General features: G+C 38.9%; 1 protein-coding gene across 2 annotated transcripts in view; it reads left to right on the top strand.

The window, feature by feature from the left end:
* The window catches only part of LOC110565213 (ankyrin repeat domain-containing protein 26-like), a 68,380-nt gene that overhangs the window by 15,712 nt on the left and 38,367 nt on the right, over nt 1-14,301 (top strand). The window contains exons 8-16 of one of the 2 annotated variants that reach the window (XM_060384022.1): nt 140-200; nt 300-451; nt 860-989; nt 1,261-1,322; nt 3,377-3,461; nt 9,482-9,580; nt 10,126-10,154; nt 10,239-10,311; nt 12,509-12,579. In XM_060384022.1, the coding sequence (XP_060240005.1) occupies nt 140-200; nt 300-451; nt 860-989; nt 1,261-1,322; nt 3,377-3,461; nt 9,482-9,580; nt 10,126-10,154; nt 10,239-10,311; nt 12,509-12,579 (762 nt within the window). The remainder of the gene's footprint in view (nt 1-139; nt 201-299; nt 452-859; nt 990-1,260; nt 1,323-3,376; nt 3,462-9,481; nt 9,581-10,125; nt 10,155-10,238; nt 10,312-12,508; nt 12,580-14,301) is intronic. The other variant, XM_060384023.1, reaches the window with a different exon arrangement.

Raw genomic sequence — 14,301 nt, 5'->3', positions numbered from 1 at the left:
AGCCAATGGCGGGATTAAGATTTGAATCTTCTCTGAAGGATTAGAACCATGCTCTTTCTGTTAGATCAGACAGTAAGCATGAATATAATCTTTATTTTATTATTGTATGCTATTTTCAAAATTATTTTTGTTTTTCTAGAGTGTCCCCAAAATTAACTTAACAGAGCTGTGGACAGCAGCTCAGCAGTCCAGGAAAAACCGTAAGTCGTTTAAAGATGGCCTATTCTTACGCTGTTCATTGATTTAAAACTAAGTTTTTCATGTGTTTTTCTGTTGTTTTTGTTTTTGTTTGGTAATAGAAACAAAATGTGGCTTTGAGCAACTAGAAAATAGAATTATGTTTGACAATAGTAATTCCAACAGTGAAAATGAAGATGCAGTTGAAATTGGACCTGGAACGTCAGCCAAAGTCCAGACCCCCTCTCCACCCTGTCAGTCACCTGACCCAATGGTATGTAAATTCTCCTATCCTTAAAACGCAGAAATCCCTTTTGATTAGATCCCCCACCCAGAAAGAGGGGTCCTTTCTCAATATTGGATCATATTCTATTTTTACTGTACGTACGTATGCATGTAGGCCAGAGGCATCAGACGCCCTGGAACTGGAATTACAAATGGTTCTGAGCCGTGGGTGAGAATTGCAGTTGTGTCCTCTGTAAACAGCAGGTGCCCTTAACTGCTGAGCTGTCTTCCCAGCCCCGCCCTCTGAATGCCTTTTAGGTCCCCTTCCATCTTACACTGAAGGCGTTAACCTTCATCTTACTGACTGCGATCTGCTGTCACCTGTTTTCACCAGACAGTAAATAGCACCCTGTAAACTGCACTGAAATGTTGAAGTTGGGTATTTTCTCCTCCGTAGGAAGGAGGAACTGAGCCAGCAAGTGGAAGAGAAGAAAATGGTACTGATGTTATTGAAAGCGCTTCACCAGAGCAACAAAATCATGAAAATTTAACCTGTGCTGATGGTTGGCACAAAAATAATAAAAGCGGTGAGTTAGTGAATACTTACATTTTCTATGCTTAAATACTGTTAGGGAAAAAAAAATGGTGTCTAGATCCAAAAGCAATATCTGTTTTTTTCTAAATATTTTTTTCTGTTACTCTTTCTTGTTGCTAGCAATTCTTTCTGAAACTGTTTCAACCTACCAAAATTCATTTTTGCCATTACCTTTATTGTAGTTTTATAAATGTAGATAAACATGCAAACATTTAAAATTCAGTAATAACTGTTCTCATTAATGTGTGTTGTGACTCTTACAGAAATGATGTCTGCGTTGGGATTAGGAGAAGACGAGGATGAGGACTCACCTTGGGATTCTGAGGTACTGACAAAACATAAATGGAGCTGCTTTCTTTCTCACCTGCGTGTGCTTTGAAGGGACTGCTTCCTCACATTTCAGCCTGTAGATAACAGTTACACACCAAATGCTGTTCGTAGCACAATTCTGCTAGTTTGTGGATTCATTTAAAGATGTAGAAGTCAGAGGAACCACTTTGGATTAAGTTTAAGTAAAAATTAAAAAGTCATTTCAACCTGTGACCTGAAAGATTCTGTGCTGGATGTGGTGTGCGCAAGCCCTGTGGGATTCAGAGGGAAAGCGTGCACTGTAATTTTAACTCCTGAAACCAGAAAAGATAACAAGTGAGACTTGAAAGTCTGGATTGTAAAGTAGAAATCTGCGAGGGATGTATTAGAAGCAAAGAATGACTGTAACTATGAGGATCTGTAGCAACTTTGTTTAAATTTGTTATAACTTAATTTCTTCTTTAATAGACTTACATCATTTTCAGAAGTGAAATGCATTGAGTACCTGTGTAGGATCTGTTCATCCATAATGATGATCTGTTTTAATGACACCACCATAGAAAGAGTTGGGAATGGCATGGAAGTGTAGCAGCTATGCACACTGGAGCCACTACAGTCAAAAGACATGCTTACACTAGGCTCTGGCATTTTGTATTTATAGAATTTTGAGTGAAATTAGCCTATCTGAACATCAGCGACTCTGTTGTGCCATAAAGATGTGATGCACAAGTGTGGTGAGAAGATAAAAGCATTTTATGAGGTATAAAACGTGTCTACAAATATGGGGCAGCACGACCCTAGTGCACTTCAAAACGAAACGTGAGGGCAGTAGAGAAGTCATGTCAAGAAAAGAATGGGAAGGTGGAAGGAGCACGCAGATTTTTCAGTTTGGAAGTGATAAGTTTCAAAAACCACCGATGGAGATAACCTAGAAGAATGCAGTGATTCAGTGCGTGCAGCGTTTCTAATGCGATCTCAAGTGCTTTGCCCCTGAGTCAGTTCTGTCTGAGGCAGGTGGACGCTGTTACAGCTGAGGGCTCAGTGTCAGTGTAATGATCGGAAGAGCAGACAGCTTCCTGTAAGTCAGTCTAACCTCTTCATACAAAGGAAGCAGGAGGGAGCTTGGATTTCAGACTGAGAGGAGGTAGTGTTGTTAGGGTTCGTCCTGAGAATGGCATTTAAACTCCCAACTGAAGGATGAAAGCAGAGCCAGCCCATGAGAGTAGAGAACGTTCCAAAGAACAGTGAGTCACATCGATGCATCATTTTGCACTGAATGTCCTGAGATGATTCAGAAGCACAAAGTTGAATATTCATTTATATATGCATAATATAGTATAGGCAAAATAATTCCCTAGCACATTTCAAACACTTAAACATTTTTACATCCTTTCTTGTCAAAGCTTGCTGCAAGTTTTGGAAGTTCTTTTTTGGTTGGAAGGGATCACATTCTGCATTTGATGTCTGTGGGCTTTTATTTATACAAACAGAAAAGGTTTCTTTACCATTTTATTCAACCATTTTTGCTGGCATAAAAGTCTTACACAACATTACTTAGATTTTTCTAAGCCTTAGTTTACCTGAATATAGCAACTTCTGTAACGCACTGTGTGTAATCACTGTGACACACTCTGAAGTTTCTTATTTCTTTCCGGCCACGCCAGGTTTCTTGTTCTGACTTTAAATGTTTCATGCTGTATTAAAACAAGTGAGCTTACAAGAATTTTTTAATATGTCTGTTTTTTTTTCGTTCTCTTACATTGCACGAAGAATGAGAAGCAGCGTTAAGTGTCCTGAGCTCAGTTGCTTGCTGAAACATGAAAGTAAATTAACTTTTTTAATGACTACCTTCCTCTGACCTTCCATTCTTACCTTCATAGTTGGTAACCAGACGAAGAACAGTGATGGGTTTGATCTGGAGAGCACATACAATCTCCTTTATTGACATGTTTCCTTTCAGTGCATGCGTGTCTTATTTTTCTAACAGTGTTTAAACAGGAATTTGAAATATCTTCTTAGGAAACAATTAAGACACCCTTCTGTAACTCCTTTTGACATCTGCTTCAACAGAGCATCTCTGAGAGTGTTTCACTGAAAGGTGTAGGTCATTTATCTGGAGCTGCAGATCAAGCAGGAAAACATGGACAAATAGAAGGTAAGAACTGTTTTCTGTTCAAAAATCATTTGACATGTTTATTTAGAATATATGGCAGATGTCTACTTAGAATACAGTATGTTTTTAGCTAAGGACAAACACTCAGTTAAGTGCATAGTTAGTAGAAAAAGTAAGCAGTGCTAAATTGTGTGTGAATTACCAAGGTTCAGCAGCAGAGGATGCTGGGAGGGTTACCAACAGCTATACTACAGTACTTGTTCATTTGAAGCTGTTCCGAGGTTTGGGGGAAGGGCACTAAAGGTAAGTGGCAGTAGGCACAGCGGACATGTGAAGGGCAAGAAGAGGGTGCATATCGTGGTGGGTGGGAAATACAGTAATTCTGTAGACAGGAAGAACACAGCAGACATACGGGAAGAATACGAAGGAAGCCTCAGTACCCAATGCGGGAGGAGCAGAGTGAGCTCCGCTCCTCTCTGGCTGTTGAGAAGACCTGGGTCAGAGTGCCTCGCCACACAGAGCTCTTGTCATTTCCCATAGACAGACAAGCACCGTGTATTAGTTATTCTTGTCACCTGACCACATGACTGACATGATACAGTTAGGGATTATTTGGTTGTACAGCTTACGAAGGGGTACAGTTTTTCCTCAGGTGGCTGGTCATAGTGTCTGAAGTTAGGAAGTAGAGAATGGGCAGGAAGAAGACATTAAAACCTCAGGACTGCTCAGGACCCTTGTCCCCTAGCAAATTTCCACCTCCTAAAGCTTTTACAACCTTCAGAAACAGCGCCACCAGCTGGGGACCAAGAGTAACCCATTAGCTGTGAACCATCTCATTGTAGCCTCATGTTCATATGAATGTGTAACTTGTCCTCTAAAATACTGCCGCTTCACAGAGAAATTTCCCATAGGCCAAAACAATAGAACAAAGATATTAGTGAGACCGGTTTAAAGAGTGCAGGAAAGCTACATCTTGACAAAAGTCCAGTAGAAGGATGAGCTCTGCCCTATCTCTGGGGTATGACAGGAACCTGAAGTTAGCATCTAAGTCCTTTGAGCAGTAGCAATTTGGAATTAGCCTCATTACAGAGCGTTTTCTCTAACTTAATGAATCATATTGCTAGTTCAAAACAACCATACAACCCTTACCTCCAAAGAAATAGAACAGTATTCTGGAGCCAAAGTAGGTTTGTTGATGACTTGTTCATATTCCAGTGTGATAACAGTTTCATGGATTATTTTTTATACCAACAGAACAAAACAATCGTAAATCAACATGCTTTAAAAATACATGATAGAAGCTGGCTTTTTTTTTTCTCCTGTGTTTGCTGTGCAAGCATGAGGACCTGCATTTAACTCCCTAAAACCCACATTAATAAAATTACACCTCACCCAAAGGGGGGAACAGGTGGCATTTTCTTGTAATGTAGGACAGGGGGGCAAAGACAAATCAGCATTCCACTAGCCAGCCAAAACCACCAAGAATCAATAACTCTCTCTGTCTCTGTCTCCCTCTCCCTTTTTTTCTCTCACACACACACCCCCCCCATAATAAATGAGTAGAGACATTAGAGAAATGGGTTGCAGGAGAGCAGTGATGTCTCTGCTTTAGGCATCAGATGATTATTGGAGATAAGATTCTTAGCCTTTGAGTTGGTGGGAGCTAAGGGGTCATTGGCAACCTTGTGGAATGTTTAACATAGGTGTGGCTATTTTTTTTTTTTCTGTAAACTTCAAGTCATACTTCTCTACGTTGACCAAAGACTCAGTCAGATCCTAGGATGGGATTTGAATGGCTATTAAGAGTGCTAAACATAATAACAAGATAATTTGGTTCTGAACCTATAACTTCCCAAGTCTCTACAGTCAGTTCTGTTTCAGCCACTGGAGTCTTTACCACAAACATGGCTTTTATTTTTTTATTTTTTCCTGAGAATATTAGTTCACAATTCTCCCAGTTGGCCAAGCATCTATTTTCTGCAATCAAAAGCCAATTGTGCTTTTATGTCCTGTGGTCCTGGACATATCGTAGAATCTGATAAAGATGAGGATGAGCAGCAGAGAAGCATCTTTAGGAGAATAGTGGGTAGAGTCATAGAGAAGAAATCCTGAGTCATATCAGGTCTGCTAGCCGTTCTGATCTGAGTTTGATTTAGTTATTAATTTTCCCTCTATATCTTACAAAACACATCCCTGTAACATACAAGTATAATAGGAATATTATCCCTAAAGTTAAAGAAATCAAAACTAGAATATGGAGTGAAAAGGTAAAGGCTGGGGGTAAAGAAATAGGCATTTTTAAACTAATAATAATTTTTTTATTTAATTTAATTTTTTATTATTAGTTACATTTTATTAACTGTATAAAACTAATAATAATTAAAAAAACACACACACACACTCTCTTTGACAAGCTCCACGGTATTCCCCTCTTGTACCCGTAGTCATTTGTACTCTGTAAGCTTTTGCTTGAAGTTCATAGTGTTTGAAATGATTCATTATTCTGTGTTTTCTCCTGGCCACTTTGAATCCAGAGACTTAACCTCCTGTGGGTTGACTGGTTCTAATTTTAAAAAAGATTGGTCTAAATCTGATTACTGTTATTCCTTCTGTAGAGATTTATTTAATATATGGGCGTGTGTGTTATATAAATAAATATATTTATTTAATATTTAAATATATTAAATAATATATTTAATATTTAAATATATTAAATAAATATATTTATTTAATATATGGGCGTGTGTGTGTGCCTGTGAGAGTTTATGTGTACCGCGTATGGACTGAGTTCACACTGAGGCCAGAAGAGGATACTGGATCCCTTGGAACTGTACCAGGTGGTTGTGAGCTGCTATGTGGGTGCTGAAAATCAAAACAGTCCTCCGAAAGAGGAGCAAGTGCTCTTAACTGCTAAGTCATCCCTCCGGCCTCATACAATTATTTGGACGTAATTATTTCATCTTGCCTATTATCTTGATACTATGCCACATTTTATTTTGAGTAATCAGGTGGAAAGGCAGGTTGTAGAAGAAAGCAAATAACAGAATAGTTTGACTTTTAATTTTCTTTTAACAAAATTGTCGATTTTTGTTTTAGATATTACTGACAGAAGAGATCAGACATTAAGATTTTGTAGATTTTATAGATATAGCCAAATCTTATTTTATAAGTCTAGAGGGAAATAAATGGCATATCAACAGGAGTCCCTTTGAAATGTCTACTTTCTTCTCCTTGGTGAAATAGAAATACTACTTAATTTTTAAAGTATAAATTATAGTAAATAAGGTAAAAATTCTTGTTTGAAGATAATGACAGGTAGAATCTTTAAACTTTGTTCAGGTAATATAGGATGTCTAAGTAAGTAGACAGTCACAACAAAACTATGGTTAGTGGAAGGGCATAATGTCTTCATTGGTGGCCTTAATAAAGCCAAAATTAGCCTTTTTGTTAGTTAGGAATATAGCAGTGAAAAAATTTAATACCTAAATGTTTAGTTACTTAAGGAACATTAAAAGTAACAAAGTTGGGCTGGAGAGGTGGCTCAGAGGTTAAGAATACTGGTTGTTCTTCCAAAGGTCCTGAGTTCAATTCCCAGCAACCACATGGTAGCTCACAACCATCTATAATGAGGTCTGGTGCCCTCTTCTGGTACACAGGCACACATGTAGGCAGAACAGTGTATAAATAATAAATAAATAAGTTTTTTTTTTAATGAGATGATTTTGCTGGAAGGGTTTTGAGCTGAGTTACTTGAGGTAGTCATTGTAGCTGAAATTGTCACCCAGCTTTCCTAAAGTCCATGTGGATGTGGTTTTAGAGGCTGACATAAGTTGGAGTTGAGAAAGATAGATTTAAGAGCCTGTTTAACAAATGGCATTGAGAAAACTGGGTATCTACTTGCAGAAGAACGAAATTAGATTCTAGTCTCCTTGTACAAAAATCATTTTGAAATGGATATCCAAGACCTTAAAATAAAACATGAAGTGCTGAAATTTTTAGAAGGAAACAAAAGGGAAGCCAGACATGATAGCACACGCCTTTAATCCCAGTACTCAGAGGCAGGGACAGAGGCAGGCGGATCCGAGAGTTCCAGGCCACTCTGGTTCACATGGTGAGTTCCAGAACAGTCCGGGCTACTTAGTGAGACCTTCTTTTTATAAACAAGCTAAACCCATCCAAGCAAAGAAACAAAAACAGGAAATACGTTTTAAGACATTGGAGTAGAGCAGTTTCTGAGCAGAACTTTAATAGCACGGGAGTGAGCCCCAAATACCAACAGAGGGACAGCAGGAAGTCAGAGTTTCTGCAGAGCACATGAATATATAAACAGAGCAAGCAGACAGCCCTTAGAATGCGGAAATAATTCTCAGTGGAATTTTCCCTACTCTAATGTTGTCCACTGTTCAGGATCTGAAGGCTTTATCCAGTGAGAAAACATCCACATTTAGCATTTGAATAAAACTGAATCACTGAATCCTAAATGACACAGTCAGCACATGTAAGCCAGTTTTCTATAAATGTTACTCAGAGCAGATCAGTATTTTAATATCTTACTGTTACTACTAGAGGGTCTGGTTCCATGTTGTATCAACACACTGAATTTTGACCTTAGGAATTTTGTATTTTATGTACATTGGTGTCTGCCTGCATCTGTGTCTGTGAGGGTGCCAGGTCCCTTGGAACTGGAGTTACAGACAGTTGTGAACTGTCATGTGAACCCAGGCCCTCTGGAAGAGCAGCCAGTGCTCTTAACTGCTAAGCCATCTCTCCAACCCCGGCCTTATTAATTTTTAATAACCTTTAATTATAGCCAACTTAGTTGTTAGAGCCATCACGTATTTTTGAGTTTTAACTTTTCACAACTGTTTTAAGGGCAATCTTTAGCATTCTAGTTGTTTTTTTTTTGTTGTTGTTGTTGTTTTTTTTTTTTTTTTGTTTTTGTTTTTGTTTTTACCTTTGGCAGGTATATTATTGTATCACATGAAATCTTTTCACATTTAAAGCATTTTTTTCTGAACCTTCCTTACCTCCCCAGAAAATCATATCTATAACTTTTACATCCCTTTTTCTTACTGATAGTTCTTTAGTCTTTTTGTTTTTACATAGTTAGAAAATATTTCTCATTATATTCTAAGTAAAACCCAAGAAGTTGTATATGAAACACAGGAAATGTGTCTCTTGTGTTCTGAGTATGTGGGAGTCATAAATACTGACTGAGCATGCTTCCAGTTAGGAAGTTCAAAAGGATGGAGAAGTAGGAATTGTAATCCCGAGTTACTGATGAATACAAAGGAAAGATGTTATTGGAATAATCCATAGAAAACATGTAAAATGGAAGTAAGGTCTGTGAAGATCTAGAGATCACTTTTGAAAAGAATAGTAAGTTTTGAGGACGGGAGGAGGAAGGAAGAAGCCAGGTGCTGTTGGAGCTGACGCGAAGGGGATGCTAGGGAATCCGAGGCAGCATCAGTACCCCGGCAGTCATGCTGGGTTATTGCCTTACGTGTTCCTAGAATTAGGAAGTGGTGTTAGAATTTGATTTACTACAGCCACACAGACCCAGGTCTCATTAACACATTATTCACATCAGATTAAGTAAATATGGAAACCTTTGCTGTTTTTTAAGACAGCCAATTTTCTGATGAAATAGTTTCATGAAAATCTTATTTAAAAACCAACATAGTTAACAGCTAAACCAGACATTTTAATACACATTTTATAAAATGTTTTTTCAGTTTTTCAAGACAAGGTTTCTCTGTGTAGCCCTCTGGCTGTCCTGGACTCACTTTGTAGACCAGGCTGGCTCCAAACTCACAGAGATCCACCTGCCTCTGCCTCACTGAGTGCTGGGATTACAGGCGTGTGCCACTGCGCCCAGCAAACCAATCTGATATTAAAGCAAAGCATTATGGTTGGTTTCTTAATTGTTATTTTAAATAAATATTAAACTGATTTTGAAATAAAAGTTAATTAATATCTATGGTTCTAGTATCTGAAAAACCAGTTTACTTTTTCCTCTTTGATAATCATTTAATATTAAAAACATGTACATTATTTCTTAGATGTGACTTATATACCTTCTTGCATGAGTGGATCAAGAAACTTTAAGATGGCTAAACTAGAGGAGTCAAGAAATGTAGGCATTCCAGTAGCCCACATGGGTATGGAGAAAACCTGGTATTTTTATTAACTATTATTCTACAAGTGTATATCCTATCTAATCAATTTAGAAAATCTTTCTTGTGAGAAGTGAATTGTACGTTCATCTGAACTATTATTCCTTCTTTGTACTTTCTAAATTATGGGGCAAATTGAAGAACATGATAAATGCTTGTAGTATAATGTAATAAACCATTCTGGTATGCTGCATTAAGGACACGCTTTTCCAATGGTCTCTCCAGCTAACCTTCACAGTCATAACTTGTTCCTCTAACTAACGATCGTGTTTCTGTCTGCTCATCAGCATGTTTACATTGGCAAATACATAACGTTTCTATTTTAGTCACTGTCATTGGAAACACCTCACTTTGAGTCCTAACTGCATGTTCTTGTCAGATTTACTCTCTTGTTTTTCATGAGGGGGGTGGCAGAGCTGGTCATTTTCAAATGTAGCATGAAGGTTCAACTCCATAGTAACTGCATAAATAGATGGTTGGTTTACTGTATTTATATGTAATTAATTATACATTTCCCTTTTGCTTTGTAGAGGCCCACAGGAAATATCCAGCCATGGAGGTATGGTAATATTTTCATTGTGAGTTTTAACTACACGTTATATGGAATATACATTCGATAAATACTGTTTTCAAACCCTTCCAGCCTACCAGCAAAAGGATGGATCCTGTTCCGAACAAAACAGTAGGAATGAAGGATGTACAAACTCTGGAGGAAGGTACATATTGGAAACGCTCGGTCTTCTGATGCCCAAGCAGCTCTCACTCCCAGTTTCCTTGGAAAGATTTTAAATAAATAATGCAGCATTGGCGTTGGTGTCTGTCAGTGGTGAGGAAGCAGGAACATGGTTTCACAGGGACCCCCTTGGAAGCCGGAGCAGTTGCCTTAATTGCTTAGGGCCTTCAACTTTGCCAAACTCTGCATTTGTGGCTCTGACACAGAAAAGAGTTTTAGGACTAGTCAGGATGAAGCAGAATTGATGTTTTTACTTTAAATAGAAAGAAAGACACTCCAGGAATGGGAAAAAAAAAAGAAAAAAAAAAAGTGTGCCTGAGCATGGGTTTGCATGTCCCATTGAGCCACAGTTTATTGTATTTTATTTTTAATTTAGTTATTCACTTTACATCTCAATTGTAGGCCCCTCCCTCGTTTCCTCCTGTTTCCTCTCTATCCCTCTTTAACTCCCCTTTCCCCCCCTCCCCTACCCCTTAGAAAAGGGGAGAGACTCCCCTCCCGCACACCCACCCAGCACATCCAGCCTCATCAGGCCTGTGTGCCTCCTCTTTCACATTGTTCTGGAAGGCAGACACCAGGGTGAAGCAATCAAAAGGCATGCAACAGAGACCGTGTCAGAGACGGCCCCCATTTCCTTTTTGGTAACCCAAATGGAGGCTAAGCTGCCCACTGGGCACATATGTGTGGAAGGTCTTGGTCTAGTCCATGCCTGGTCCTTGGTGCTTCAGTCCCCACAAGCCCCTTCTGGGCCCTGGTGAATTGGGTCTGTTGGTCTTGTGGAGCTCCTGTCCCCTCCAAGTTGGTCTAGAGTACTTCTGCACACCTCATGATAATATAGATAGGATTTCAAATATGTTGTTAACACTGTAAATAAATAAATTCCCTTAACTTAAGATCTGAGGCAAAAACTTCAAATAAACACAAGCTATTTAAATAATTCAGGTAGTTCTTTTTCCTATTTTATTTGACTCCTTTTGAAATGAAAGTCTTAATTCTTAAGAACTAAAATTTGCCATTTCTTTATTAAATGGAGTTTTGTTCTATTCTATGCACAGATGTTATGTCCTCAGTATGTCTGGAAGCATTCCCTCAGTCCAGCTCTACATCTCCTTATTGCTGTCGTCTTCTGCTAAGTTATCAGTTCATTCATTGACGCTCACACTCAGCCTCCCCATGGCACTTAGCGGCCTGTGGTCAGGGCGGATAGGATCATGAAGCACGCCTTACATTGTTAATGTCCATACATCTGACAGTTGCCTAAAAAACTTGCATACACTGACTTCTGCCCAGCTTTCAAGTTTTGACTCTTTCTTCTGTCTCCTTCCTGTGTTTCTGACATTACTAAATTGTTGGTAATGTCCTCTCAGAGTCCCATTTGGTACCACTCTCACACCTCTGCCTTCAGGAACTGATCCATTTCTGCCCCTTTTCCTGGCTAACCTAATGGTTTACCTTTAGAAAAGCCACCCCTGATAACCTTTTGTTAAACGCTTTTGACCCCCAAGCCTAGCACCTAGTAGGAACACAAGAACTAGTTCTCAAGGAAAACAAATTAAATGTTTATCTGTAGACGTTTTTTTTAAATTGTCCTGCCTAGTGCAGGAGCAAAAAAAATAGTCATGTCAAGGGAAAGATTAGCTCAAGTGGCCAAGAAGACAGCCCAAAAAAGCAACACCTGCTAATCAAGAGAAAGACAACTATACCCAGAGCTCTGGAAGAGACTAGACTTGAGTCTTAAAGTAAAAGAATTCATCAGAATAGTGGGTTGGGAGCATTTCTGATGTAATCCAGTGTTCAGCAATAAAGGGTGTAAGAAGCAACAGTAGTTTCAGAAGCCAGAGTCTCTGTTAGGAGACAGAATTGTTACGCTGTGAGCGTACGTGTCACTGGTATTTTAATGCTCCTCCTCGGGATGTATTTATGTTGAGTGAATTTGTGCATGAGTCATTGGGATTTTATATGTGATGAATTTGGTTCCAGAGAGCATCTCTGAAGGATTCGTTGAAGTTTTGGAAAATTAGTATTTTTTTAAGGTGTTAAATATTTAGCTTTGTAGCTAATGATTAAGTTTAACTTAAACTCTTGGATGAAAAAGCAAATTATTATTTGATTTTCTATGTTTATAAAGATATATCTAGCAAAGAAGTTTATTTTAACCGAATATGTGCATTTGACTACAGAGCCAGACCTAGAAATTGTGTCAGGAGAAGAGCAGAAAAGGCTGAGCAGCAGTGAAGACAGCCAGCAGAAGGTACGTGAAAGCTTGATTCCTGGCTTAGTGTGTGCTCTGCTGTCGTAGTGTGGCATGTTGGGTGTGTGTCATTCACATTAGCCTGATAGGTCCAGTAGCTTATAATTTAATATTTAATTTTAAAACAGGTTTTATTTTTAATTACATGTGTAAGTGTGTGGGCAAGTGCATATGTGTGCGGGTGCCCGCAGAGGCCAGAAGAGGGTGTAGGAACCCTTGGGGCTGGAGTCATGAGCAATTCTGACCTCAGCAGCGTGCTGAGAACCAAACTCGGGTCTTCTGCAAGAGCAGTGTGTGCTCTTAACTACTGAACCGTATCTCCACCCCCTAATACTTCATTTTAAAAGTACTTTAATTAGTTATAAAATTTAAAATAGAGCTAGGGACATTCCTCTTTGGAGAAGAGTGCCTGCTGTGTAAGAATCTACAGACTGAGTTCAAATCCCCAACACTCATGTGAAAAAGCCCAACGTTACCTGTGTGTCGGTTACCCCAGCACGGAAGGGTAGAGATGGCAGATGCTGGGAGCTCAGTAGCCAGCACCAGAATGGCTAGCTTCAGCTTCAGGGAAAGACCTTGTGTCAGTGAAATAAGTCAGAGAACTAAGAGCAGGACACCCAACATTTTCCTCTGTCCTGAGGATCACACACGTACACATTTATGTAAACACAGGTGCATTCACATACATGCGTCGTTCACTCTGCCCTTAGGGTCCCCCCAAAAAACCTTAAACTGTTCTCAGAACCAGCACATAAAGTAATCTCGACTGCCTGTTAAGAGAATTGTAGCTCTGGAGCAAGGCCTGTGGTATTGGTGTGTATGCATTAACCTTCTGACTTTGTTTCATCATCAGAAACTGGTAAATAGGCTAAATGGTTTTATCCACCATCTTTATCAAGTAAGAGACTGTATTAGAACTGGACTTAACAGAAATGAAGACACTGTCATGGTTTATCATTGGAACTGATACTGTTCTTCTTTCTGATTGGTGTTTATTGACCTTAACACTTAATAAATTTGTCTCCTCTCCATTTAGTGATCTTTAGAAAAAACTTTTAGTGTACTCTTCGATGTATGAGGAGCTAAGCCTCTGTAACACTCAGAACAAAACAAAACAACCCTCTAGTTTGTATTTAGTATGTGTAGCACATAAACACAGTGCAGACAGGAGACACCTTAAGTCTGCTGGTTCACAGCATCCTATTTGAGAATGACGTGAGTTAGCTCTTTACTTAGAGTCCAGTGGCTTAGAAATACCTAAAATATTTTTACTGGTGAAATGTCAACTCTTTCCTAATTTTTATTTGTGTGTACTCTTTGTTTATTTAAAAATATACACAGCCTGGGCGCTGTGGTGCATGTCTGCCTCAGGAAAGCAGAGGCAGGCAGATCTCTGTGAGTTCGAGGCCAGCCTGATCTACAAAGCGAGTCCAGGACAGCCAAGGCTATACGGAGAAACCTTGTCTTGAAATAAACAACAGAAAGAACTCTTGAGAATAAAATTCTGCATTTTAATAAAATTCTCTATCTCAATATGCAAAACATAATGTCTCAAATATGGAGACATGGTTAAACTGTCAAGTGATAAAAATCAGTGAAAACTAAGAACTTTTAAAAAAAGACTTTCCTTCTCATTGAATAATGGCATTTTTTAAAGACTTAACGTTTATATTCCATGTGGCTGTGTCTGGGTATGGACGGACACACACTAAGTGCATGCCT

Source organism: Meriones unguiculatus, chromosome 5 (assembly GCF_030254825.1).
Source record: "Meriones unguiculatus strain TT.TT164.6M chromosome 5, Bangor_MerUng_6.1, whole genome shotgun sequence".
NCBI classification, from domain to species: Eukaryota; Metazoa; Chordata; class Mammalia; order Rodentia; family Muridae; genus Meriones; species Meriones unguiculatus.
Note: the sequence above shows the minus strand (reverse complement) of the source record. Positions and strands in the feature narration are given on the sequence as shown.